Source organism: Xiphias gladius, chromosome 16 (genome assembly GCF_016859285.1).
Source record: "Xiphias gladius isolate SHS-SW01 ecotype Sanya breed wild chromosome 16, ASM1685928v1, whole genome shotgun sequence".
In the NCBI taxonomy this organism is placed as follows: Eukaryota; Metazoa; Chordata; class Actinopteri; order Istiophoriformes; family Xiphiidae; genus Xiphias; species Xiphias gladius.
The window spans coordinates 4,617,976-4,645,515 of NC_053415.1; the positions used below are offsets into that span (position 1 = coordinate 4,617,976).

The 27,540-nt window shown below is 39.7% G+C and overlaps 1 protein-coding gene across 10 annotated transcripts in view; it reads left to right on the forward strand.

Annotated features, from left to right (window-relative positions):
* Positions 1–260: 260 nt before the first annotated feature.
* tns1b (tensin 1b) overlaps positions 261–27,540 on the forward strand; it is a 154,372-nt gene continuing 127,092 nt past the window's right edge. For 7 of the 10 annotated variants that reach the window (XM_040148296.1, XM_040148300.1, XM_040148299.1 and 4 more), the window contains exon 1: positions 5,571–5,705. In XM_040148296.1, the coding sequence (XP_040004230.1) occupies positions 5,604–5,705 (102 nt within the window). In that variant the 5' untranslated portion in view covers positions 5,571–5,603. Of the gene's footprint in view, positions 392–5,570; positions 5,706–13,383; positions 13,742–27,540 lie in introns of those variants that run through there. The other 3 variants (XM_040148298.1, XM_040148305.1, XM_040148303.1) reach the window with 2 other exon arrangements.

Sequence of the window (27,540 nt, forward strand, 5' to 3'; positions counted from 1 at the left end):
GAGAGCCCAGTCTGCTCTCGGCCTAAACACTGAACTTGGCGACAGTACAAGAAATATTAGTTAAAAAAAAAATCTCAGAGAGCAAACAACGGCTCCTAGTATTCTCACTTTCCATGTTACGATCTCCTGACACTGACTTTCCATAGTACATGTGTGTGTGTGTGTGTGTGTTTCCTCTCTCCTTGCTAACAATGCAGCTCAGGAAGTATGTCAGGATAAGGGCCAGACTGCTAGGCTCTCTTTGGTCAGTGCATCCCACTTTGAGGGACAATAACATAGTTTTGTTAATCCCAGAAAAGCTAGGTAAGTGTTAAAGAAAGTTTTGGATCTGTGAAAGGGAATTACTGCCCCAGGTGTCTTCAAAGAAAACTCTGCGATGTCCCTCTGGCTGGTGAGTGCTGTTTCAACTTGTCATTTTTTAACTGTGGGTGGTCAGGGATTCACTCTCATCCTGAGGCCAGTCACACCAATTATTGAAGCTGAATCCGAAGACTTTGCTGGTGGTTTGGCCTCTTTATAGGTGATTAAAGTAATTTTTGTGTGCCTAACACTACCTCCAGCCATTTTCCCAAGTATACCATAGTTGTTTAGATTATTTTCCTTATTTTCCTCTTTGCAGTGGTTGTTTTCCATTCATGTGAGTGAGCTATGAAAACCAAACCCAGTTTTGAATCCATGTAATGAATTTGAAATCCTTTATTGAATCTAAAGAGGTTTAGTGTTCAACATTTGTAAATGATTAGTTATCAATAACTAAAATTCAGAGATGTATAAGTATATTTTTGTTAGCAGAGAAGGTGGAAATCAGCACTCGAGGATTAAGTGGCAGCCTAATCCATATTGACCGACAGCTGTAACCAACACCGCAAAACGTGACGTTAGCTGTTGCTAAGTAGTGTTAATTAGCTACAGTTGATCTAATCTACGGCGGGTGATGTTAGTCACTTTAGCCAGTGAAAGTGATGAGCGTCTGAGCTACTACTTCTTTGAGAGATTTCTTATTTATTTGCCTGACATAGGTCATCCATCGTATCAGATGACTAGTCTTATTATTGTATGCAGTCTTCTGAGCCATCAGCTGGAAAGGGCTGCATTCATGAGGTTTGTTGGAAAATCAAACCTTGAAGACAAACAGCAAGCAAGCATGGAGACTGTCAATGGTGTTATGTGAAAATGATAATACACCGTTTATTGAGGGGTTGAAAACCACGTATTCAGTACGCAGTCGTATGTGGTAACTGGGTGATCTTTGTAAAATTCCACTAATCTAAGAGACAGTTTGTGTTTCTCTCTTTTTTATTCATCCTTTTCTATGGACAGAGTAATGTCCACTTAGTGTAGATGAAATGCTCTTTCTTTTATTAATAATTTCGTTTTTGTCTTAATAGGTATTTTATGACCAATGCTTTGCCTTGTTTAGTTGACTGTCTGTTTGATCTCAGACAGATACAGTCTGTGCTTTGTCCATTTGCCCCGTATCTCTGTCTTTCTCTGTCACTCTTTTGTCCTGTCCTCTGATGTAGAAGTGTCACTCTCGGAGGTGGCCGCACAGCTAATTACTTTATAGCTGTGCAGAATGCAATAACTTTGAAACCGATGGCTGTTTTACGAGGGGCTGTCTACTCCTGACTGGAGGTGGACCCATGCCTGCCATTGACTCTTATGGAGGGGTCAGCCTCAGCTGGTTTGTCTGTTAAGTGAATACAGAACAGAGAACATCAAACTTCTTGAATTAACCTTGATTTAACCTATAATGGCTCCGTTTTCAACTTTACTTCTGAATGACTGCATGTCAGGAGTGACAATGTTAGCATTGTCACTGCCTCTTAGAGGCCTTTGGTGTTTGAGATGAGTTGATAATTGCTGCTCCAAAGGTGAAATGGTCACTGTGGGTACTTTGTGCACTTCTCATCCACAAAATTTATGGAGGAACACCATTAGTTGTCATACTTTTGGAAACAGTGCAGAGAACCTCATTTGAAACTTTGGGATCTTTTTATGGTGCTGGAAAATGCACCACATGATTTTACCATTGCATGTCATCAAATTCTGAATCCTCTATATAATTTCTCATCCGATAACATTATTATAGTTTAAGGTTGCAGTATCACTTGCATGCAGTCAGAGATTTGAACCTGTGCCAAGGTAGTTTTTTGTAGTTCTTTGTGCCTCCTTCTGTCTAAAGAGGCTCTGGGTTAACAGCTTGGATTATATCTTTTCTTATGGTGGGATTTTTTATTGTGGGCTCCATTTTATCACCAATCCGGATTTAAATTTCCCATGATTGCCAATTTGCAAAAACTCTTTCCATCTGCCAATTTAAGATAGAGCAATGTCTCCTTGTTATGCTCAAATGAGCTTTCACTTAATTCCCCTATGGCGTTGTGCCACATGCTTACAGTTGCCAAGCTCTCAGTCCAAAAAATGGTTGCCTTGGATCAATAGAGGGAAGGGCAGGAGATAATTGCTACATTAATTACAGCCACTTTGTTGGGGGGCAGTAACATGAAATTTAATATTTAAAGAAATGGGTTTACAATGCAAATATTATAATTAGATATTAATTAACTTCATTTTAACTTTGTTCTGCCGTTGCAGCAGTGACAACCAACGGACTCTGCAAATACTCTCTAAATGTCATTAATATTGTGGGACTATGTGCATACAGAGCATCAGCTGGCTTTATGATGTTACTGGAGCTGAGCTAAATGCTGGCACTCTGCTGCTGACAGCTGAAATACATGTGAAATACGGAATAAGGTGTGAGTCCAGCTCACAGTTTCATCATCATCTGCAGTGAACTGCACTGCAGCACTGTGTCTGTACTAAATGTGATGAGGAGACTGTGGCACTTACAATAGTAACTCTGCTCAGCACTACATTTATAATTTTGACTTGAATTAGACTTGTATTGACATTATTTTATTGATTCACAGTAATGTCCAATGTGATGCTCTTGGAATAATTGGATAATGTAACTCCTTTGTTAAACGTAAGAGTAGCCTAGACAGCATTGAAAGATTTTTTTGTCTTAGTGATGCTGATAAATGTATACCTCCAGCTGTGACCAAAACATCTCTGTCAATCCCCCATTAAAACCATGACCAGCCACTTCCCCTTTTATTCTCCCAGGATTGATGACCCTTAACTCCTTAACCTCTTGTCTAGTTTCCTAGAACGGACAACAGACCTGACGTTGCCAGAATGAGACTTGAAACCAGTCCATTGTTTGTACTGCAGAGAGGCAGGAAGTGCGCATGATATTGTCCCCACGCCCTCTGTGGAACGTCTCTGTCCCTTTGCCAGTATTGTGTAATCTTCTTTAACAGCCATACAGGGGGATTGGTCTAATGATGAGACCATGCCTTCACCTGAGTTCTTAGCTTCAACTTCACCAACTTGTCTTTGAGCAACGCACAGAATATCTGGTAACTGCTCTACAGCTCTCATTGGAGTATGTGGCAGTCATAGTATTCTCAACTCCTGCCACAACTGTGAGAGTCAATGCTACAGATGCTGTGTGCTTTCTGAAAGAAACTCTTTGTCAGGTTAGCAAACAAGCTAGCTAGCTTGTTAACTGACAGCTTGGAGCGTGGGAAAAAAAAATTTCAAGTGCATAAATGAGTAATTACTGCTCTGAGATGTATGCATAAGGATTACTAATTTGTGTTTTTGAATAACTTAATTCGTGTAACGCCAAACATTTATATTCAACAGCTGTCATCTGAAACGCATTGTTCAACCGGCATAATCCAAATTATATCCATGTATCTTTGTCCAAAATTAAAACAGAAGTGCATTATACCAGAGTGGCTGTCTGAGGTGGTTTCCATTTAGGGGTTATACCCAACAACTTAAATTTCCATGGCCTGAAAACCTCGCTGTTTATTTTGCAGTGCATAAATGTACGGCTCAATAGTGGTATGTGGTACATGATGAACAATTTTAGAGCAAGAGGTACTAATTTGTCTGTGCAGATGAGCTCTTTTTCCTCCATTAAACCTGCTGGGTTCCATACTGTCAGTGCAAAGGTTGTGTATACACTACTGCATTACAGCAGAGTTGGCTGTAAAAAGTAAGATGAGCAGCCTGGACATTGCAGCATAACTGTTGCACTTTCCAGCACTTCGCTGGGATTTTTGGATGTGGAGCAGGTTGTGGAAAAAGGCTGGCCGTGAGAAAAACAGGAAGCAGTTAAGAATACACCCAAATAGGGCATTAGGCCTATCTTGCTGTTTTTTCACCAAAAAGTCAGAGGCTTCCTCCTCTTGTTTCCCTGAAAGAAAACAAAGAAGGGAGCTTCCTGTGTAGCTACATTGCAGATCTGAAACAATGCTACTCTTTATTGTTTGTAAGGATATTCAGCTAATGCAACATTTGCCAGAACCTAGAGCCAAATGTTCTGGCTCTTGTGATTCTTTGAATGAAAAATTGCATCATGATGACAGTGAGGTTTACTGCAGACTTCATCAGCAGAATTTAACATCATAAACCCCCTTGTCTTATTGGGAGGTGTGTAATTCAGGCTTCTTGTTTAAAACCTTTTTTGCTTTTCATAAAACATAATTTTTTGTGTTCTTCTTTTCATGTTATGGTAATTAGGAATATCTTTGGAGCAATTTGTTACATGTGCCTTTCACGTTATTGAACAAGGGAAACCGAACATGCAGTTCATTTTCTAATTTAAGTCATGGATTTGGTCCTTTGTCTCAAAGCTAACTTATTACTCCCAGTGCATACAGGCTCAGAGGCTCCATAGACCATTTTCGATTGGTCTGAGACTGCCAATCTTCATTAGGGCTCCCCTGACGGCTACAAATACACCAGCACACTCCACTGATTACAATTATTTCCCCAGCACACATACATTCACTTTTTCCCTGATTTTTTTTCTTTAATATATCGTTCATTCATGTTTTCATGTACCTTGTCTCTCTCTTGGATATCTTTTCCTCCTGTTACTTTGACACTAAATGGGCAGTCATATTATCATCAACTGGAATGTACTTGCCTCAGAATTTGTATTTACTGCTTCATTTTGATCGCTGGGACTATGCTGTTACTCCACTTACCACATCTCATATTCATTATTAACTCCCTGCTCCAAGAATCCCTCCAAGCCATCCCCCTCTTTTTTACATTAAATTTCAGACCCCCTCCTTTTTCCATCACTATAAGTGCCTCCTTCTTTACCAGACGGCTCTGCCTGACCCCCCCCAACCACCTCCGCCCACTTCTGTTCTCCCCTCTCCTAAGCTTTTTCCTTCTTTAAGCTTGAATTGAAGAACCTGCAGCATCCAGAGAAACAGGGGATGGATGATGCAGGGATGCTGTAGGGATGAAAGGCAAGAGAGGGAAGGATGCATTTAGGAATGACTTAAACTATACTCTAAGGGAACTTCTAATCACTGAAACTGAAGGAAAATTTACCATTTCTTGGATCAGATCAGCAACCGTCCCAGGATTCAGTCCACGACTAACTACTAAGGTCTTTTACCTCTGGTTACAGGTTTTGAAGGACAGGCTAGAGAGGGAAGGGAGACACTGAGCAAGGAGTGGCAGCAGTCATACAGTAGAGGACGTGAGGAGATTTTCAGGAGAGAATGGGTGGACTAGGTTGGTGTCTCACCACAGTTTTCAGTTGGGTAAAATTTTTCTTCTACTGCATCTTCCCATTTTGGAAACAAAGGAAAAGCAAAAACACGGTACAGTTCATATTTTAAATGTATTATAAATGATGGGGGATTTTGGGGTCAGCTTCAGTGTTTTTTTTTTGGTTGTTTTTTTTCCCATTTTACTTAGTTTAAGACTCATCCATCTGCTTGTTGAACTTGGCATCAGTGACGTTCAGTGATTTTCCTGTTTATAATAGGGAAAACAAATGCTGCTTATTGATAGGACAACCACTTAATTAGCTCCAAGTTGGTTGAGATAAATAACGTTATTTTTAGTCACGCTAGCAGTTTGCCTCTAGGGATGCCAATGTCGGTCGTCAGTCGGTTGATCTGTCTGTTGACTGGTCCGTCACTTTAGTCCAGACTCAAGTATCTCAACAGCTGTTAAATGGGTTGCCAGGAAGTTTGGTACTGACATTCATGGTCCCCGGAGGATGAATCGTATTGACTCTCTTGATTCTCTGACGTTTCCTCTAGCGACACCACCATGTTAAAGATTCAATTTGTCCAGGACTTTGGTTTGTGACACAATACCTGCAAAAACTAATGACATTCCCATCAGCCTCAGCTGTACCTTGTGTCTAGTGCTAATAAGGAATTGTTTTAGCATGCTAACAAGCTAAACTAAGGCGATAAACATGGCAACCATTACACCTTCTAAACAGCAAAATGTTAGCATTGTCATTGTTAACATGTTAGTATACTGATTTTAGCATTTAGCTCAAAGCAACACTGCCTTAGCACTGCCTGACAGAGCGACTAGCAAGGCTATAGACTCATAGTCGCGTTTAAATTCAGTCTCTTCCTTGACTGTGAAATACATTTATTCATTTGTTGGTTTTCTCACAAGATTGATATGGAGCATCTATATTTTGCACAAATTACAACTAGTCTGTTATAAATTTAGATAAAGTTTCAATGAGTCTTTGTATCATACTCATGGTGACATTAAATTTGATTGTGCTGATAATTTTTTTCCTATACTGGATATATGAAACACTGTGATCTTTAAATGTCCCAACATTTTCATGTGAAGTTGCCAAGAGAATTGTCAGTATAAATGACAATGGAAATAAATGTAATATTTGTATAATGCCCAGCTAGTGATAGTCCTTACATGAGCACAGACAGTGAAACAGGGGGGAGAGATAAACACATCAGGACGCAAACACGGACACAGACAGACGCCAGGATATTGCCAGTTTGACTTTTCCCGATAGTGGGTCTGTGCTGATGAACAGAACCATTAATCCTGTAAATGCAGCCACTGCACAGTGTCTTGGCAAACACAACCTCACATACACAGACTCCGATATGCACACAGTTTTCAGCTACACAAACCCAAATGTCAAAATCACTCTTGATTGAAGTAGAAAGCGTTTTCGGTCAATGGCTGGCTGGCTGTCTGGCCACAAACACATTGAGGGTCTTTAGCATGCATCTCCCTCTCCCTGGGCTGTGCATCTTCCTCCGCTGGCACTTAATGGTTGCTGTGCCTGGAGGTGGCATTCAGCTGGGGCGAATAAGCACTTTACCTGCAGTTGCCCTCGCTTCTGGCTAGTCTACGTTGGCTCTGAATGGCTAATTTGTTGGCAATAGTGGCTCACAAGGGCAGTGAGATGGTGCAGTGAGTACGATGACTGTGGTGTTAAGCAGCTGAGTACCTGCCAGATCCAGGAATGCAGTTTCCTGGATGACCCTCTGCTGTGACCTCTTAATGTGAGTTGACCCAGAAGATACTTTCCTTGACAATGATAAAACTTTTTTAGATTGACTTGTGACTTCTATTTTTAAACCTGCAATTAGTGAGTTTTTGGCCACTTGGGGGCACCGGAAACAAGCGGACCCACCATTGATGTATTATCACTGTATAAAGTTGATATGGCAAATAAAGCAGCAACTAATTTATTATTTAGTAAACATTTTCATAACTGATTGATCCGCCAATGACTTGATTATTCTTATGGCCTATTTAACATCAGAAAACAGTTAAAAATGTGATATCATCAGATTTTTTCTTTTCCAATCAACAGAGTCCAAAACCCCAAAATATTCAATTTACTGTAATGTTAAATATTTGGATTTTTTTTACTTAAAAAATGACTTAAATGATAAATCATCAAAAAAGCTATAAGCTAACTTTGTATGCCGCTTGGTAAAGGGCAGAGTGCATACAGTGGGCTCTTATAGCCTTTCACTGACAGCAGCTGCCTTCTGCGGCAAGTCAGAGTCTGAGATCAGTCTCAGGTGTTGATTGCAGTCACTTTTAATGTATTTTGAACCTTTATATCATTAATCTAATGCAGTAGTTTAAGCTCTTACAATTGTACTACGATCAACACGTGTCTTTAATCAGCTTAAGTATTAACAAACAATGCCACATTACCATTTTACTTGTTATATCACTTACCTCCCACTTTGTTGGGTAATATGCTGTTCAGCATATGTGTGTATCATGTACCCTTCAGAAAGCTGCTATGTTAAAATGTCAAAGCCACAGGGTGTGCATTGCAGTCAGGGAATAATTCAACAAAGTATTGTACTGCGCGCTCTTATGTTTATTTGATTATTATTTTATTTGCATATCTTTAATGTTGAACAGCTCTTTTTCTGCTGCACATTTAACCTTTCTGGCACAAAAGCATTTTGTTTGACATAAATAGAAGATGAAATGATTAGTTGGCATAGGCAGTCATAGCCAGAGTGGTTTACATACACAGAAAGGAGTGGATCTACAGATGGATCTACCACCTATGCTAGTTTGATGTTTAAAAATATGGATCTCACAGGTTGTCACGTTAACGGTTCTTAAATTACAGCTCTTCAAAGAGCCAGTCTAGCAAACCCAAAAGGCTTTACACTGTGTACTGTTGTGGGATTATCGTTGTTTGTATGGGTCAGTGTGTTCTGGTGTTGGATGGACAGTCCTTCCTCACAGTGTTGCACAGCAGAGAGAGAACAGAAGAAAACGTGCACACACATGTGAGAGTTCTGCAAAGGGAGGGAGGGCCTGGGTCTGTATTGTTTTCAACAGATGGGAGTCATGGGGGTGGGAAAGGGTGTGTACATGTCTGTGTGTGTGTTGGGGGCCTGCTGGAGTGTGTTCTTCCTCTGTCTGTCAACAGATGAACTCCCCCTTCATCCAGCAGGTTCTAGGACGTCAGCCAGGATGACAGAACACACCCCTCTGCTGTTAATACATTCACTCTTACCGATCTATCTCTGTGTATCTACTATCTCTATCAATCCATCTGCTTAATTGTGTGCTAAGAACCTCTATTATGTTTTTTTTCTTTCTCTTTAAATTGTCTTTCTACATATTTCCTCACTTTCTTTTTTCCTTCTTCTATCAGCTGAATCTTTTTTTTAGTACTGAGTCCATTGAAACAGACACTCCGGCTTTGATCCCTCTCAGCTGTTTACCCATCTTTACTTGGGTCAAGGACAGTGACCTGACACAGCTTAATCTTCTTAATTGTGTAAGTGCCACGCTGTCCACTCTTGGCTCTGGTTTACAAAAGGAGACAGAAATGGTCAAGGTTAAAGAGGTTCTAAAACAAATCCCATGAGGGATCTGATTAGACTTGGAAATATGCCCACCCTCCCTTTACTACATTACAATCTCCTTCACACACACACACACACACACACACACACACACACACACACACACACACACACACACACACACACACACTCCCTCCATCACCTCTGCAGGCCCTCCTATATTTAATAATATGGGATAATAACTGTGCTCTGAACAAGTGTCTGTGTATAACTATAAATGTGAAGGCAGTTTGTTCAGGGACCACAAGTGGGTGCAGCAGCAACACCTGCTGTATGAACTTTGTGGTCTTTTGGGAGATAATGTCAGTGGTGTAATACAGCCTGTCATCGCTGTTGTGCCAAAATGACAGTTAGTCCTGGATCACTTTGTTTTTGAATAGTCATGATATCCAATCATGATATCTGATTTGCAAAAACTCCAAACCCTTCTTTTAACTATTACTAACTGCTTTATGCCTTTTGTGTTTGAGTGTTTTCATGTGATTTTCTATTTTAAAGCACAAAATGTTTAAGTATAAAACTACAATAAAAAATGTAGAAATTACAAATCTAACTAAAACTTGATATAATTTCTCTTATGCTCTCTTAGTTGGCTTCACAGTAAATCCTGATGTCATATATAGGAAATATTCTGTTGATCAAAAATAAATAATGCATCATGGCCTGTTTGTTGCACTTGAGTGTGCTGACAGGGAACTGGAAAATGTGACTTTATACAAGGCAAGAACATAGTGTACAATGCTGTTAAGTTTTACTTTAGGAACACTTAAGCTCTGCTGGACAACACTCAAATGCACAGTCATTTAGTGACTCAGTGTTATGTTCCAAAATAGCCTCAAGTGGTTATATACAGACGTGTGTGAAGTGAAATGTAAATAAATTCAATTAAATTGAGTTAGAAAACATTTAAAGCTGTTATAATTAATATTAATACAATATTAACAATGGTTCAAATACCTATGTGTAATGTGAAAGGTGTTGCTCAGTGATGAAACCACAGAGAATTATCAAGCAACTCTACATTTCCTCTGTAGAAAGTTTTGGTGTCTTTCAGCTCATTGTTTTCGTTTTCCAGTGTGCAACTTTGTTTCAGGCTGCTCCAGCAAAAAAAAAAAAAAAAAAAAAAAAAAAAGCTCTAAAAACCAACTGTATACTACCTGCTCAACACCAACAAAATTATAGACCAGGCAAAGTTAGCAAAAACTTGGTGAACATAGAGGAGCATTGAGATACTAAAGAACCAGATGTTCCTCTTAGGAGTTGGTAGAGAGCAAAACAGAGCTAAAAAGGAGAGTGAATTTTCTCCTCATGGCCAGAAACATGATTCCAAATGCTTTAATTCTGGTGAATGAGAAAATAAGCAACAGTTTGCTAGCAAGTTTGTCATATCAAGTCCAAGTTTTATTTAGAGCTTGTTTCTGCTGCCACCAAGTGACGAAAAATCTGCTAACGCAGGTTAAAAGGTAAATCGACATTTCAGAATGGATCTCCGCCACATTTGTGAAAGCTCTCTGAGAGAGTTGGTTATGGTCGGATGCATTAATTGAACTGAAGACCAAACTATTGATTCACTAATGAGCACTTTGAATGCATTAATCATTGAGTTGAATCTAACGCAGATAAAGCTGTGCAGGATTAAGGACTGTGTGTCTTGCATTCCCATGTGAACTGTGTCCTATCTAGCACACTGCAGTGTTAAGTGAACTGATGTTATGGCTGATTATAAAAAAGAATTCTTGGTTGAACAAATTAGTGCTGCAACAATTAATAGGTAAAACCAATATGCACTTTGCTGGCTTTTGTTCATTCCATAGCATATAAAAATAATATTTTGGCTTGGGGATTTGGCTGCTGGTCCCACTAGGTAAGAATTTTGGAAACATAACTTTGCAGTCTGATTACATGTGGTTGGCCTTTTTCATTTCAATGATTGATTAATTGAAATTAAATAGTGATGAAGATAATTGTCAGCTGAAGCCATAAAAAGACAAGACATTGTACAAGAGGAGCTTTGAGTTTTGAGGAAACAATACCAACACAATTTCCTCAAACTCAAAGCCAGTTTGCAGACAAATATCTTGCTGGACGTGTGTGTGTAGGGTTTTGTGTGTTGGCAGGAGTGGGATTAGGTCTAAATGTTTTCTTTCTAACATTGTCTCCTTTAGTGAATTTGTCTCTGTAGGGGTGGCCTGCAGGAAATACCAGGGGATTAATCCTCTGTGCCACTGGGTGAGTGTGTTTGTATATGTCTGTGTGTGGGTGGGTTTGTGTATTTATATAGTGTGTGAAAAAGATGTGAAGATGTATGTGAGTGTGTGTGAAAGAGTGTGTGTGGGGGGTAGGTGGTTATTGGTGGATGTTTATGTACTGTATATGCATGTGGTGAGTTTGATAGCTAAAATTGTGTGTGTTTACTGTATGTCTGCAGGAAGTAGTCTGGGCCGGGTACTGCGTATTCCTGTCATGTTTGAGAATGTTTCTGTGTATGTTAGAAAATTATGGGTCCATGAGTGTTTACAGGTGCGTATGAGCCCACGACTGGGTAACGGTTACATTTGTGCATGGAGGTTTGCAGTACTTGTGCATAAGTGTATGTGCGCGATCGTGTGTGTGTGTGTGTGCGTGTGTGTGTGTGTGTGTGTGTGTGTGTGTGTGTGTGTGTGTGTGTGTGTGTGTGTGTGTGTGTGTGTGTGTGTGTGTGTGTGTGTGTGTGTGTAAATGAAATACCCACACAAGTGGATTAAGAGCCATGTATGGGGCTAACATGTTCATTGATGAGCAGTGAGAACTTAATGAAGCAGTTTTTGCTTCCTGGCCCCTCTGTGTTCTTTCTCTTTAGTAAGGGTTTAAGAGGGAGGGGGGCGGGACTCTGGGGCCTCTATTAATGTCAGAGGTAGATCCTTCAGAACTACTTTTATTTTTTTTTCTTTGAGATGGAAAACGTGTAGGAGGCTGAAAATGGTAAAAGGTTGTCTGAGATGTTTAAAAGATAAAGCTGGCGAAATTGTATATATATTTTTATTGTAACAAATACAAGGAAAAGACCCAAACCAACAATGAATTGATCCTAATAACAAGTATTGTGTGTGGATCCAAAGCCTGATATATTTTGTTCCTCTGTGCCATAGAGCTCCATTGTTGTCCAAAAACTACTACAAACACATCATTGAACCACACTGTTGCACCGCACTGGGTGACATGTTCCTTCATCACCATGAACACACACATTTTTGTCTCAATCCCATATACTCTGTCCTACTGCAAATTTGTATTAATCCGTAGCTCCCCAATATTCCCCAACATATGCACTCCTTACTCTGTCTACTCCAGCTTGATTAATGTTTTTTAAAAACTTCAGTGCCCAGCTGTTTAAGGAAAAGACTGAGCCATTTTCAGACATGAAATTATATATTTGTGATCTGTTCTTTTTCTTTTTAAAGATTTTTGCCTTTAATAGCAAAAAATGGACTGGCTGCTTGGAAAATATACAAAGTGGAAACATGGCTGCAAATAATAATTTTACTGAAAGAACTTAACATGTAAACTTACAGGATGTTTGATTTAATGGGGACAGGTTTTGATTGACCATCAAATAATGTCAAGCACTGTTGAAGACAGTGGATGTCAAAAGAAGAACTCTAAAATTTTATGCAAATTTTATGCAAATTTTAGGTAGGGACTGACAATCTAAATCACAGGTGTCTTTGCTGACATCCAAAATGATTAAGTATAGCACTTTCCAGTGTCAAGAGAAATGCCAGTGGACATTCATCTCAAGGGCGCATTCAGGGGGAGACAGAGTTTATGAAATTATAAAATAGGCTTAGTACAGAAGTACACAGGGAAACTGAGCAAGAGAGATGGAGGGAGGGGGAGGTGAAGTGCGATAGATGCTGAGGGGAATGAACAGGGAGGGGGTGGGATCAATGAATGAATGAAATTAAAATTGGTGAGACTCAGAGGGGTAAAGAGGGAGGGAGAGATGGGATGAGAGGGAGAGGAGGGGCAAAAGAGATGGATAATAAATGGAGTACCCCCTCCCCCGTTGCTCTTGTGGAGAGGTGGGGGCAGCCTGACCCCCCCAAAAAAAAAAAAAGAAAAAAGAAAAGCTTTGTGAAACTTTCCCCGACAGAGGGAAAGAGAGGCAGAGTGAGCACAGAGGAGAGGCTGTCAGGATCCAATTTAGGTTTAGAGGAGAGACACAGGAGGAGAAAGCAAGTCAGACAGTGAGGAAAAGGGAGAAACAGGAGCCCGAGGTGAAAGAAAGTGTTTATGTTCAGGATAGTCATGGCTCTGCAACGTTGGGAAACTCTTCTCCTGCCTGGATTAGACTTAAGGAAGACCAGTGGTCTGTAGCAGCAGCAGCAGCAGCAGCAGCAGCAGCAGCAGCATCATCACCAACACTCCTGTCCGTCAACATGCCGTCTGTCTCTCTCAGCCTGCCAGCAGCTCTGGCTGGACCTGCACGCACCTGGGTCTGCCTGTCCTGCATGTTCTGGGTGAGATAAGTTTTCACCTGGAATTTTTTCCCAGGATCATGAATTACTTTTTTTTAAGTTTCAGCATGGGACTTCTGTCACATTTATAACCAAGATGCAGGAGATAGCAGATCTCTGTGCATAGTCTGACCATGTAAATCTTATGACTTGCAAACTGCCTTTGCATAATATACCTTGTGTAACAGCGGAATCATGAGTGCATATAAGTGAGTGAGTTGAATGAGGAAGGCAGAATGAGCTTGATGATAAAATTAGCCAAAATGTTGTGATTTATTTATTTATTTATTTTTTTAACCATATGGAGAAAAGGTGCTGGCTCAGTACCATCGAAAAACCCTGATCAAATCAAGCTGGTCAGCGGATTTGTTGGGTGGTCTGCTTGTCGGGGGCTGGGTGGAGGGTTGGGACCCTGGCTGTGGGGGGCCTTGGCACAGTGACACATTCGAGGGAGGAAGATATTATGAAGGAGAATGGGAGGGTGTGCACATGTGAGACAAAACTGTGTGTTGTTTTCTCCCTCGAGAGACATATTTTACATTTTCTCTACAGCTCCAAGCACAGACTAAAAACTTTTCTGCTCTGACACTGAGTTGAATTAGATGTGTCTCTGGCTCTCTCCTCCCAAGTCTCTTTTTCACCCTTTCCTACTCCTTCACTCCCTCTGTATCCTGCTCTGTCTCACTCTAGGTGGTTGGGACACACAGCTATTTTTGCTTTCTCTTGTATAATTCAATCTGCCGCGCATTCCCGCTCACAGTCAGGGGCTGTTTGTGCACTTATGTGCCCTCTAAGCTGTGATGTGGTCAGTGAAGAACTGTGTTTGTGTGTGTCCATGCTAAAAGCATTGTGACTGTGGTCTCGATATTTGTCTTAAAACTCTGTGAAGGGTTTTACTAATTTTTGCATTTTTGCAAAGTACATTCCTGGCTCAAATATACAACATTGCATGGTGCTCTCCTCTCTTTCAGCTGAATAGAGGATGAAAGAGGAGAGTAGCTGAATAGACCATTGAGATCCATCCTTCCTCATTCTGCAGTGGTCCTTTGGGACATGACTTCACACCACTGGCAGAGCTGGAGTTCTTGGCAAAGATACTGGATAATCTTACAGAGCTCTTCATCAGTTAATTACTGTTCTTTCTTTTGAGGAGCAGGAGGCGAGGTGAAAGGGGGTTCGTAAAAGAATCTCAAAGCCCCCCAGCTAAGCTCTGGGTCACTGATTGACTGGATCAGAGTATGACAAAGCAAGCTCACTTAAGGGGGCGGGGTTCAATCTGAGCCCCTGCGTTAATAGCAGGCCCTAAAACAGTCTTAATATGGGCACATATTATGTCAGCAAATTAGGGTTTGGGTTAATCCGAAACAGCCTTAACTTTGCCACATCTTATTGCATTACATTGGGGTTAACCTTAACCCCAAGAGATGTACCTTAACCAGAAACCCAAGATGTGTCAAGAGCACTGAAATAAAAAAACCCCTGAAATGTCTTAAATGCCAAAAGTCTACAGGGATTTAGGCATAGATTATTGATATTTCTTCATCCCGATGATAGTTTTCTGTAAAATACTTCCTGCTAGACTGATCAGGTTGTCATAGTTTGGGCATAGACTAACTTCTTGAGCAGCTGGGGGAGTAAGTGCAGCTGGAAAAGCTGTTATGAAGCAATGAAGAGGTAGGAGAGAGAGATAGAAAGAAGGAGAATGAGCATGTGAGAGTGAGTTAGTAGGTACAGATGAAGGAAACAGACCATAGTCATGAACTAGACAAGATCTATTCCGTAGCCTGGCCTCAAATGGGGAGGGTTTCCTCTTGTCAGAGCACGATGGTCCTGGATGAAAGGAGATTTTTTCCAGCCTAGAAGCAGAAAGAAAATGCTCAAGGAAATATAGGAAATGACAGGAACAACTAGAAGGACAAAGGAAATGAATAGAATTTGCACTAGCCAAGATCAGAGGGCAAAGTAAGTAGGAAAAGGGCAAGAGGCCTTGAAAGAAGCCCTTCTGAGTGACACTGCTCCACCAAACCATGTGAATAATTAATGAATGCCAAAAGAGGGTTTTAGAGAGAGTTTTATCAGGGTTGTGAAATGACCATGAAACCAATCAAATGTCCTCTACCAGCCCATTGCTGAGTGAAAGTTTAAAGGCATGCAAATCCTGTTGACATTTAAGAATTGCACAGTATGAATGCAGCCATTTATTGTGGCTTTTGCACCAAACAGGTGTAATTGATAGTATGTGGACCAAGCAATTGCAAAGCTGTTGGTAGCAGTGGCCAGGTGTCTCTGATCTAACAATGCGTTGTAGTAAACACTGCCTCAGATCACTGCCTCACAGTTGTGTCAATCCAAATATTGATCCTTGTGTAAACCTTCAGAGTTGCCAGGGTTCAAAGAACTCCTTGGGATGATCAATATCCATTAACGTACACTCAGTCCATCTAGGGTCGGAGGTGGGTCTCAAAAGGATAGCGCTGGGAAATAGTGTAATCTAAGGAATGTTAGGACATTGGTCTTTCTTGACTATAAAATAGACAAACTGCTTCAGACAGACTTGGACCCATTACATCTGACTCTGAAAGCAAGACACGTAAAAGAAACAGATCTGCACTCTCAGTCCATTCTTCTGATTAAAAGGTCTTATTTCCAATATTTCTTCTTGTCCTTTTTATTTTTTTACTTTTGGCTCTTCCTTCATACTCCTTGCACTTGCCCCCCCCCCCGCTTCTCTCCTGATCTGTTGCTAGTTTGATTCTTGTCCCATCAGAGGTCCTGAGATTAACTTTGATTTGAGAAAAAAGTTCCACATGTGGGGCCCCTTTGAAATACGGAAAGATTTCTGTAATTGTAACATCTGGGTTTACGTTGCCCCAATGTTTTTCAGTATAATGGATTTGCCATGCAGTTTCTTTCCGGCTTGACGCTCTCTCAGTTGTTTCCATCCTGTGGAATTTTGCAACAAGACTCACGCTATTTTCATCTTTGTGTTGCTCTTTTCACGTATTTTCTTGATGCTGACTTGGTTGAAAAATCTTGAACAACAAAATGGCAAGTTTAACCCTTGCTCAGTTGATTTATGAGAGTTGTTGAGCTTTGTGTAGCAACCCCCCTTTCCTGAAGAGACCCCAGCCTCGTGAATGCTTCATTGGGCACATTGGCCTTAAACCTTCCATGGCCTTCTGGTTTTTCGCTGGAGGGCGTTTCAGGATTCAGATATTTTAATTCCTGCTTTACCAGAGATGAAATAAATCTTAATGGAATATAGTAAATTCTTGGTATGCACTGATTGGGAATAACCAATGGTCAGATATTTTCACCCTCATACCTGCTGTCATTTCTCTTCTGTTAATTCGTCCTGTAGATTAGTGATTAATGTTAGATGCCAGTGTTGCATTGCATAAGAAAGATAGACAAAAACACAAGGATAATTACAATACTCTTACCTGACCCATAGTTCCCTCATTTTCTCATCTATTATGGCATCTAGTAATATTGTAGCATCCCAGTATTAGGTATCATGTTCCTCGGACCTTTGTGTCAAATTTAGTGCAATATTACTTAATGTCTCTGAAGGGCTTTAACCAGTGTGGCCTTCCAGATAATGTACTTGTCCTTTAAACCTCTGGTTTTGTTTCCTGTCATGTCCATCACACACTTATTTCTATTATAGATGGAACATGACAGATCAACAGCATTTAAAAGTCATGGCAATCAGAATTTCCTGCGTCATACCTTTTACACATGCATTATTTTAGATTTGGTTCTGGATGTCTTAAATCATGTATGCCACACAGTTTAAAGTTATTTTGGTATAACACAGAATTTCAACATTAGCTATTTGTATGAAACTATTATAGTGGACTACCAATATCATTTTGGTTATTGCATGTGTACTTTTTAACACCGGAATAAGTCAAAATATATCTCTGAAATCTTGAGGGATACTGAATGTTTTTTGTTGTTTTTTTTTGTAAAATTTCTGCCCAGTCCCCAACACCCAACACCCATTGACCAATGACCAATGACCAATGCTTTGGTTAGTAACAACCTATCTTGACAACTAACGATCAGATTTCCATTATATTTACCCAGGATATCCCCCGGTCATCATCTATAGTATTCTACTGGGCAGATTGCCATGAAATATGCAGATCACATTAACTCTTCAAGTGCCAGGTCAAACTGTCAGCTCTGGTAATGCATAATAGGAGGCACCACATGGGTGGTTGCTAAATTAAGTATGAATGGTGAGTAGGAAATTCTATGTATTTTATCATGGTTTATGTAGATTTTTAGAGCAGACTGTCTCATACATTTTCAGTTGTGGTATGAATTCAGTCTTTAAACCCTTAACTGAAAATGTCTGTTAAGAACATGTTCTACAACATATTCTGTACTTTTAGTCAGCCGCTGTTGTGCTTAAATTTGTTCCTGACAGACTGCAGGATGAACAAAGAGTGGGCAATAAATTAATACAGGTGAGCTCACTCAAGGAAATGCCTGTTATACTCTTGAGGACAAAGAGGGTCAAATGTCACTGTTGGAGAAGTGAAACCACTCTAGAATGGCTGCAGACTTGGCTCTGGAGTCTGGGGGGTTGTCTGGACCTGGTAGTAATTAAGATTGGACAGCTAACAGGAAGCTCATTGTGGGGTCTGGACCCCCTCAACACTGGAGCTGCGACAGTGCAAAACTAATCCCCTGCAATTTTGATAAACAGTCGACAGTGACATTAATGAGACAGTAGTTGTGACGATAACACAAGCTTCATTTGTGTTTACTTGGCAGGACAGAAATCACCTTGGACTCTGTAAGAAAAATATACATATCCTTAGGGTCAATGGACCTGCATTCACATAACTGAGTGGTCTAGCTCTACCTCCAGCTCTGTATACCCAGCTGTCATTGCTGCTCTCCAGTAGTTATTAGCCGTCATATACTAATCTTGAAAACATGCCAGCCCTCACCTCAACTTTTATCAATACCTTATTCCGTATAAGCTACTATTGCTGTTGACTGTTTTTGCTGTTGGTTGCTAATTGCTGAGCTACTGTTGCCATTGTCATTTTTATACACAACTAAATAATATTATAACTTATATCTATGAAATAAATATTTCTAGGTTTATATTTATGATGACTTTTTGTGACAGCAGTGGCCAGACCACGTTTGGAGAAATGTGTTTTTGGACATAGTTTGAAAATTCATTAGCATTTTGTAAGTGATTTCTGCTTACAACAAGACCATGCAACTTTTGAAAGAAGAAATAACACCATCTTCCTCTCTAGAATGCAAAGTTGAATTTATAATTAATAAAACGCCCCCTTGCTCAATTCAGTAAACTCAGGGGTTTTGTTGCTACATCCTTACTTGGTCTGGTATGACCAGTACCTTGTTATGGCTAATGTTAGCTAACTTCATAGATATATCTGCTTAACTGACATTACTCACAGTGAATGATTTTGCTAATGTTTTTCAACTTTTCTCTACTTGCCACAGATAAACATTTACGTGGTTTCATCATAAAATTAAAAGAAGTACACACATAATGCCAATTTGTGTAAGGGAACTGCCATTTGTGGCCACAGTGACTGTGGTCTAGCAGTGGTTATATACTGGCTTCAAATTTGAACTATTTCTTAAGTTTTGGGGCCTTTAAAGGCTTAATATTTTGTTTATCAACCCCATGTTTAGTACTCAAAGCCACCTTAAATGGATGTGCTCCACATCTCATGGAGGCGAACACAATCACTGTAAGCCAAAGCATTCCTTACAAGTCCATGTAGACTCAGACTTTGTGTTTCTTCACTGCCAGAACAGAACAGAGCAGCCAAGTTGAGCTTATGTTAGATATTTTAACAAGCCACTGTTTTTACACAACAACAAAGCACAAACACTGATCAAACCCGGGAAACGTCACGTTATTAAATCTCATGCCAGAACTTGTGCATGTGTGCATTTGTGTGAGTGAATATGAGAGCTCTGACATGATATAGCACTCTGCAGAGATTAAGAGCTGGAGCTTGGATCTTTCTCTGTAACACCAATATTATTTTCTTGACTTTGCCAGCTGTACATTCTGGATTGTTTGAGCAGATCAAGAGCTTTCCTGGCACCATTGCACCAATGTGTCAGTCAAGGGCCTTCACCAAAGAGACCCACAGAACTTGTTTATGCCATGATAACCTCTAACTCTGGATGTGATCTGAGACCTCCTGTGGATACCTATGCATTCAAGTGTGAGGCCAAACAATCCTTATTGGAAGTGGCACTAGAAGCGTCCTGCTGGGCTGCTTGTGCATTTATCCAAAGTGATTCTGATTTGCATTTGATAGATTTCAGTTTTATCACTCTTCTAGTTCATACTCAAATAATTAGACTCTGTCTTCAGTGTTGTCGGTGCCACAAATAATTTGATGGATTTATTTGATTTTCCGTATTTTATGTATTTTAGGCAACAACCCCAAAATTATTTTTATCTAGTTTGGAAGAACAGAAGAGGCACTCTTCTGGAAATTATGATATCTAATCATAAGAACAAAATCCCCCAAAACATATCATCGCCATTGTTCCTTGAGAACACTTTGGGGTTATAGTTCTAGTTTCATCAGTCTCATCCAAGTTACTGAGCCTCTGCCAATCCAGCGCAATATGGAACAAGTGCTGTTTTCTCTTGGCAGTTAGCTCTTATGATGAACTTTGGATGTCTTTGATTAAACCTGTTTTATCCCTCTGTATCTATGCTATTGGCAAGGACCCTTCCTCCCGCTTTTATTTGGGGCCTATAGCCATCTTTCTTCCACATGTATAATTTATTTTCATAGGCTGCCATATCACAATACTGTGAGAGAAAGTTCATAACTTTGTTTCCTTAAACAGATGGCTTATCTCAGGCCATTTTGAGATTCTCACTTAAAACAAATGAAACAGAACATTTATGAGTTGCTTAATATGGATGTTGTAAGATTTCAAAACACATACCTAAATCAAGGACAGGAAATGACAATGTGCTTGTGTTACAACAATAATTATCAATTTATTTTACACCAAGAGTGCTTGCCAGATTAGTTGGAGACACAAAATCAAAACAACAGACCACAAAACTAAGGAAGAGAAGACATAAAACACTAAAGAACAAGAAGAAGTGGATATGTGAAGAAAAGCTGAATATACCGTGCAGACCATAAGTACAGTTTACATCATACATAGAAAAAACTGTGTGGGAGATAGAGCCCTATAAACACAGCATCTAAATTTTAGAGGTTTAAAAGTAATTGCACACTTGGCTACTAAATGTTTCTTCGGCAGCTTTGTGTTGTTTCAATGTTAGTTCATGCACTACAAACACTCACATGGCTCAGAGTTGACTGAGAGTTGAGAGATGCCATTTAGATTGAGCTCGAGTTGTCTGTCAGTATGAGGAGTGAAGAGGTTAACATGCAAGTGAAGATGATAATGATGAGGCTCAGAAAAAGCAAAAATCTACCAGAGAGATATCAAAAGTAGTTGGTTTGAACTTGAAAATAGTAAACAAGCTGGTAGACCAAGGAGCACAAGTCTTGTGGATGAGCAGAAAAGCATTTGTGTGGTGAAGAAAAACCTCTTTATGACTGCACAGCAATTCAAGAACTTTACCAAGGATGTCGGCAGACATGTTTCCTTGTAAACAATCATGAGAAGACTTGATGACCAGAACCTCAGAGGATTCACCACAAACCCCTGGTAAACCTCAAAAAGCAGGCTGCAGTACACAAAAACACACAAAGGAAACGGGTAGAGTTCTGGAACAAAGTTCTATGGACTGATGAAACAAAAATCAACCAGGAGCATTCTGTGAGCTCAGATTCGGTCAAATGCATCAAAACTCATTGGACGACATTTCATCCTTCAGCAGGACAGCGATCCTAAAAATATGGCCAAAGCAACCACAGAGCTTTTCAGGGGGAAGAGATGGAATATCCTCGACTGGCTGAGTCAGTCACCTGATCTTAGCCCGACTGAGCAGCAGTCCACTTGATGAAGACTAAAGGCAGAAAGACCCCATGACAACAGCAAGAGCTGAAGGAGGCTGCAGTGAAGCTCTGGGAGAGCATCACTAGGGAAGATACAAAGTGTCTTCTGATGTCTGTTGGTCAGTTTTCAGCCAGTCATTGACTGCAAAGAATTTTCCACCAAAATATGAAATATGATGATTTTGTTTGACTTCATGTGTATCTGTCCAGCTACTTTTGAAACCCTAAACTTTAAGCACTATGTGTTAAAAAGACTATCTCCCACAGTAATTTCTATATTGATGTAAATCTACTCAAATTAAAGCTGAAACTTTACTGTCAAAATACTTTAATGGTCAGGACTGTATCAACATAAGCCAAGCAGGGCATATCAACAGATTAAAGCTAGATATGACGATATTTTCCACTAAACATGTTTTAATTAAATTGCGATGATGTTATTTCCTAGTTTTCTGAAGATAAGGTCAAGATACTAACCCTGTATTCCTTGTTACATCCTCATACAAAAAAATCAAAAAATCACTGTGGAAGTTTTACAGAGAGAGTACTTTGTTTTGGTGCTATAGTATTTGTTTCATTTACTATGCTAACTTTTTGAGTTTTTTTTTTTTTTCTGAGATGCCTGAGGTTCTTTGGTTGATAAAATCACCTCTTCAAACCACATGCACTTTGTCTTGTTTTTTTGTGGGGTTCGTTTAAGTATTTTAAGATTTAAAAATAAAAAGAGACACAGTAATTCCAAATAATCTCAAAAATAAATAAATAATTGTATTTAATTTTTATTTTATGTACTGTAAAGCGGTTCCAATATTGTAAGACTTGGCTTGACTTCAATATTCTCTGGGAATCTCAGGGAGCTGACTCGTCTTGTTGATTTAATCAATTGGTTCAACCTGTCACAGATCAGATGCCATTTTAGAATTCAAACTTTTTAGGTTTTTTTAATTTGTAAGAACTGACAACTATTGGAATGACAGGAAGAATGGTTCTTTCCAGCTTTTGTCCTGGAAAAGAAAAGCTTAAATAAGACGAGAGTCTACAGCCATGCTAGCAGCTTTGTGTGGCTGTACCAGGCATCGCAGACTTTTGAGCTACATGCTAGCATCAGCTTGCTAACATGCTCACAGTGAGAACACTACCATGCTCATGTTTAGCAGGGATAATGTTGACCGTGGTCATCATCTTATTTTACCATGTAAGCATGCTAATGTTTGCTAATTAGCGTTTAACACAACGAGACTGATAGGAATAGTCAAACCAAAGTATTGGACAAATTCATCTTTTGACCCGATGATAGTGCTAGATGAAGACTCAAGGGACCACTGAAGTTATGACAATTCACCTTTGGGGACAATGAATGTCTGTAACGAATTTCATGGCAGTAAATTAAATATCAGATTGACATTGCCAACAAATGAGCCACGCTGATAGCACGACTAAAAAACTAACTTTCATATGCAAATTGCCCAAGTGTTTAGGTTTGAACCTGAAACATCAAGTTCCTCGTCTTTGAGTGCAGAATTATGATCATGAATTAAACTTAGGAAAGGGAACAAAATGACAATAAAAGAGGTCTAAAAGAGGTCAAAAAATGTTCAACAAAACCTGAACTTTCTCAGAAATTTTGGTGCCCCATATTGCAACACTCTCAAGTAACCCATAACAGCCAAGCACTACCAAATACTGTACTACTACTGTTTGATCTTCATTAAAATGTAGGATCTTAATCAAAAAGCAATAACTAGCTTTTGAAAAATTGTGTCTTTATTGTTTCCAGCTGGCGAGCTGACCATCTCCACTGCTCTCACAAAAAAAAAAAAAAAAGAACTTTCTAACTAATTCTTTCTCTGTCACCCCCCGTACTACTTGGAAAGTTGACTGAGCACTAAATCCTGACAAGCAAGATAAGATGACCCCTCTATGTTACTCTCTTGGTGCTGCTGATGGTCTGAGAAAAAGAAGGGATATTTTTTCCCTCTTCCCTTCTGGATGACTGAGTAATTTCCTCCCTGGGATCCACCTCACTGAGATGAAATGCATGTAGAGAGTGGAGTTAGAGAGAAGGGGTGGGGGTGGGGGGGGACTGGAATGCCTGGGGTGCATTTTTCCCCCAAATGAAAAGCAGGTGACTGTTCATTGTAAGGCCTTTTGGTTAGTGGGAACTGGAGAGCGGAAGAAACGGGAGTAAGGAAAGGTCGAAAAAAAAAACACCCCTCTTCTTACTGGTATTTAGCTGTGAATTGTTGCCCATTACACTTGTTCTGTAGTGGGCTGCTTACAATTAAGGGATTCATAGCAATTCCTTCTTCAACTGTTGATTGTATTGTAACATGTCATTCAGGATAAGTTGGTTAAATGCTTAATTGGAAACAGGCTTATTCTTGGTTGAGGCTTTTTTAAAATCTGCTCTGCATTTGCACTTTAGGAGCTGAACAAGAAGTCACTGCAAAATTGTCTAGATTAGTTATCTGAAATATTTTGCTCCAAGAATGTTGACATTAAGTCAACATTCTTGGAGCAAAATGCTATGTAGTAGCGCATTGCATATCAAAAGAGAATCAAACTTTTCTGTTGCGTGACGGTCACACTGACATTAGCCCATGAAAATATTATCAATGTATGTGTTTGCTGGTGGTATAAGGAAATTAAACGTCTCGTAAACATGCAATTTGGGGCTGAGAGTATTTTAATTAACAGTCATAACAATTTAGTTTTGTTTGAGGCTCATGCAAGATATCTTAAACTGGGAATAAAACAGATACAAACAATGTTTAAACTTGCACAGATAATAGCTATTTAGTATCAGATAAGATGGAGTCTAAGGCTAAACAGAAAAATGTGGATCAGCAGAAAATAGTAGTGTAGGCCTTTGTGTTTGCCAAAGGAACAGAGCTTCTAGTGAATCCCTCTTGTTGTTTAATCTTATGTTTTGAATAATTCAGTCACTGTATAGCGGAGGACTGTTGCCATTTTTTACCTCATGCATTTTACACATGGGGGTAAAGTGAAGTGTTTCATTTCATGTGAAATGTTGATTATGAAACTGTGCGGTGTGTTGCCTACGTTTGGTTATGCACAGCAGTTAGTAACAATGGGGTTGTCAGGAAATAATTTTGGGGGGTTGGGGGTTGTTCAAACAGAACTAGTTATTTCACAGATTAAAATACTAGAAGCAGTTTATTTTCCAAATCTTTTAAGGTGGGGTTTACCAACCCTTATGGACAGCAAGAAAATAATAATCTTCACTGATTAGTTCATTATTTGAAGTTCCAGTCCTACTGATGTTGTCAAGCTTTGATGGAGGATAGCTGATAGAGGAGAAGACTGATGGAAACTATGTCACATTGTTATGCTTATAATTTTCCAGAAATGTATAAATAGGCCTACAGAGTCTCTTTACATGATCCCGTGTGGCTGATCAATAATATTGATTAAATCCTGTATTGACACAGTTTGTCAGGAGTGATGCTCTGCCTGTTTACTCTGCAGTCATCTCTAATAGGAGTTTTTGTATTCATGTAGTACATTCGGCATCTGAGGAAAGAGTGGGATTTTCATACACACTAATGTCATGAATATAATAACCAGAATGAGTGCAACAAGGCTCATGACAGCATGACAACATTAGTATTTAATACTAACGTTTAACCCGTGATGTCTTGTGATTAGGGACGCGATTTGATAAGATTTTATTGATAACAGTGCCATTGTTTATTCTGCTTATTGGTCTGATTCTTTGTCGATTCCCTTAACAATTCCTTATCATTTTTCTTTTATTATCTCTGACTCTTAACAAGGCTGTAGCTTGAGAGCTAGCTTTAGCACCAGTCTGTCTGTCATCATCTGAAAATGGATTAAATGAGAAAATATTTGTATAGCATTAGTTTTCATTTATGCTTTCTTAGTCAAAGAAAATATCTGCTAGGCCTGCCTGTGTGGTGCTAATGTTATAATAACATGAGATATTTACCCTCGGCAACGGACGTGCTGCTCAGTTGGGAAGCAGTGGCACTTGTGTGTAGAGTGTCAAATACTGTACATAGCATTCTTGGAATCCAAGCCCATGTTGCATAGAAAGATGTTTCAGTATACTGCTGGTGTTGCGACCCTTACTTAAAATGACCATTTTACAGACATTCCAGTGTTTCCCACAGGTTGAGAATTTACATGTGACCAATGTGCATGCAGAGATTTATGCAGTTTAGAGGGGGAGAGTGTAACACAGGTTATTTTCTGTAGATACAATTTACAAATGTCCCCTAAATGCCTCACACGTAGACTGTTGGTAGATGCTACAATTTACCAATGTTCCCTAAATGTAGACGCTAGCTAGGTGGCTGCACACAGAGAAGCCTCTAGTCCCCACTCAATTGCTGCAGTGCACGCAGATCAGACAGGTGTGTTGCCAAACATTAGTTAGTTTGAAGAGAGTGAAATAAGGTGTTAGGTTGAAACTGTGTGATTTTATCTACCTGGGGATGTCTTGATCTACAGTACCTGGGTGGGCCGCCCAAGTAAGAGCCTATATATGGAAATGCTGCATTACAACTACCACTGTTGTCATCTTTTTTCGTGAAATGAAGCCATGCTTTGGACCATTTCTTCCTCTCTGCCATGACTTTTTCAAGTTGCAAGTTTCCATAGATGCATGAGTTCAACGTTATTTTTCTGCAATGTGCAGCTGTAAGAAAAACATGCCAGCATTGATAAAAGGAATCGATAAGCTCGAAGGCATATGATTCAGATGGTTCGGACAGTTTCTGATTGGTTCTCAACTGGAACTGGTACTCGATTCTTATCCCTATTTGTCATGTTTTTGGACCCACAGGTTATTTCAGAGGTTATTTCTCTCTATCTGTGGAGCTAACCTTGTGTTTAGCATTACCACTACTACTAGCTGCTATGTATTAGTGTAATATGTATCATGTTAGCCACCAGAGCTGACAGATGTCTATCCAAGGTGGTGTGTGGTTAACAACAACGTCTTAGTAATAGGTAAGAAATAAAGACAAAACGTTTTGCATTATTAACTGACTTGCAGATGCAATCATTCTGCGCAAAACAACAATAAAAAAATTAATTCCCTTTCCCCCCTGTGCTCTGTAAATTTACACAGGAGCGGCAAAGATTTAGTTGGCTTACATTTTTTCTTATGCTGGGTGTATGGTGTGAAACATATATATAGTAAAATTCATAGTAACATTTAATAAAGCATACATTTTTCAAACAACCTTTTTCTGATTATGTGCCACCTTTAAATGTTATGGATAAAAGGATACTAAATTCAAAGTTATGTGTCGTAAGCCCTCTGTATCCCATCTGTCCAGCTTTTCAGTTTACTGCTATGTTATAAAGCAGATTTTAATCAGAAGGCCTTGACTGTAGGAAATTTAAAGCAGCAGTAAGATAGAAGGATTGGGTCTCATTTGTTTCAGTCCAAATTAGTCTTTCAGCCTGTGCATCCATGTCATAGGTGGGCTCCCTCTGGCTTGCCTTTAGCCAGCTGTGTGTGTGTGTGTGTGTGTGTGTGTGTGTGTGTGTGTGTGTGTGTGTGTGTGTGTGTGTGTGTGTGTGTGTGTGTGTGTGTGTGTGTGTGTGTGTGTGTGTGTGTTTTGACAAAGCCACTCCTGTGACAGGATAACACATCATCAAACGAATAGTTGTGATTTCACACAGATCACATCAAGGATTTCACTGATTTCCTTTCAGGTCAAAGTGACAGCCTCTCTGCCTCTTTCCCATGGACCTCCAGTGGCTTCTTTATAGTCATATGACAACACGAGAGGAGAG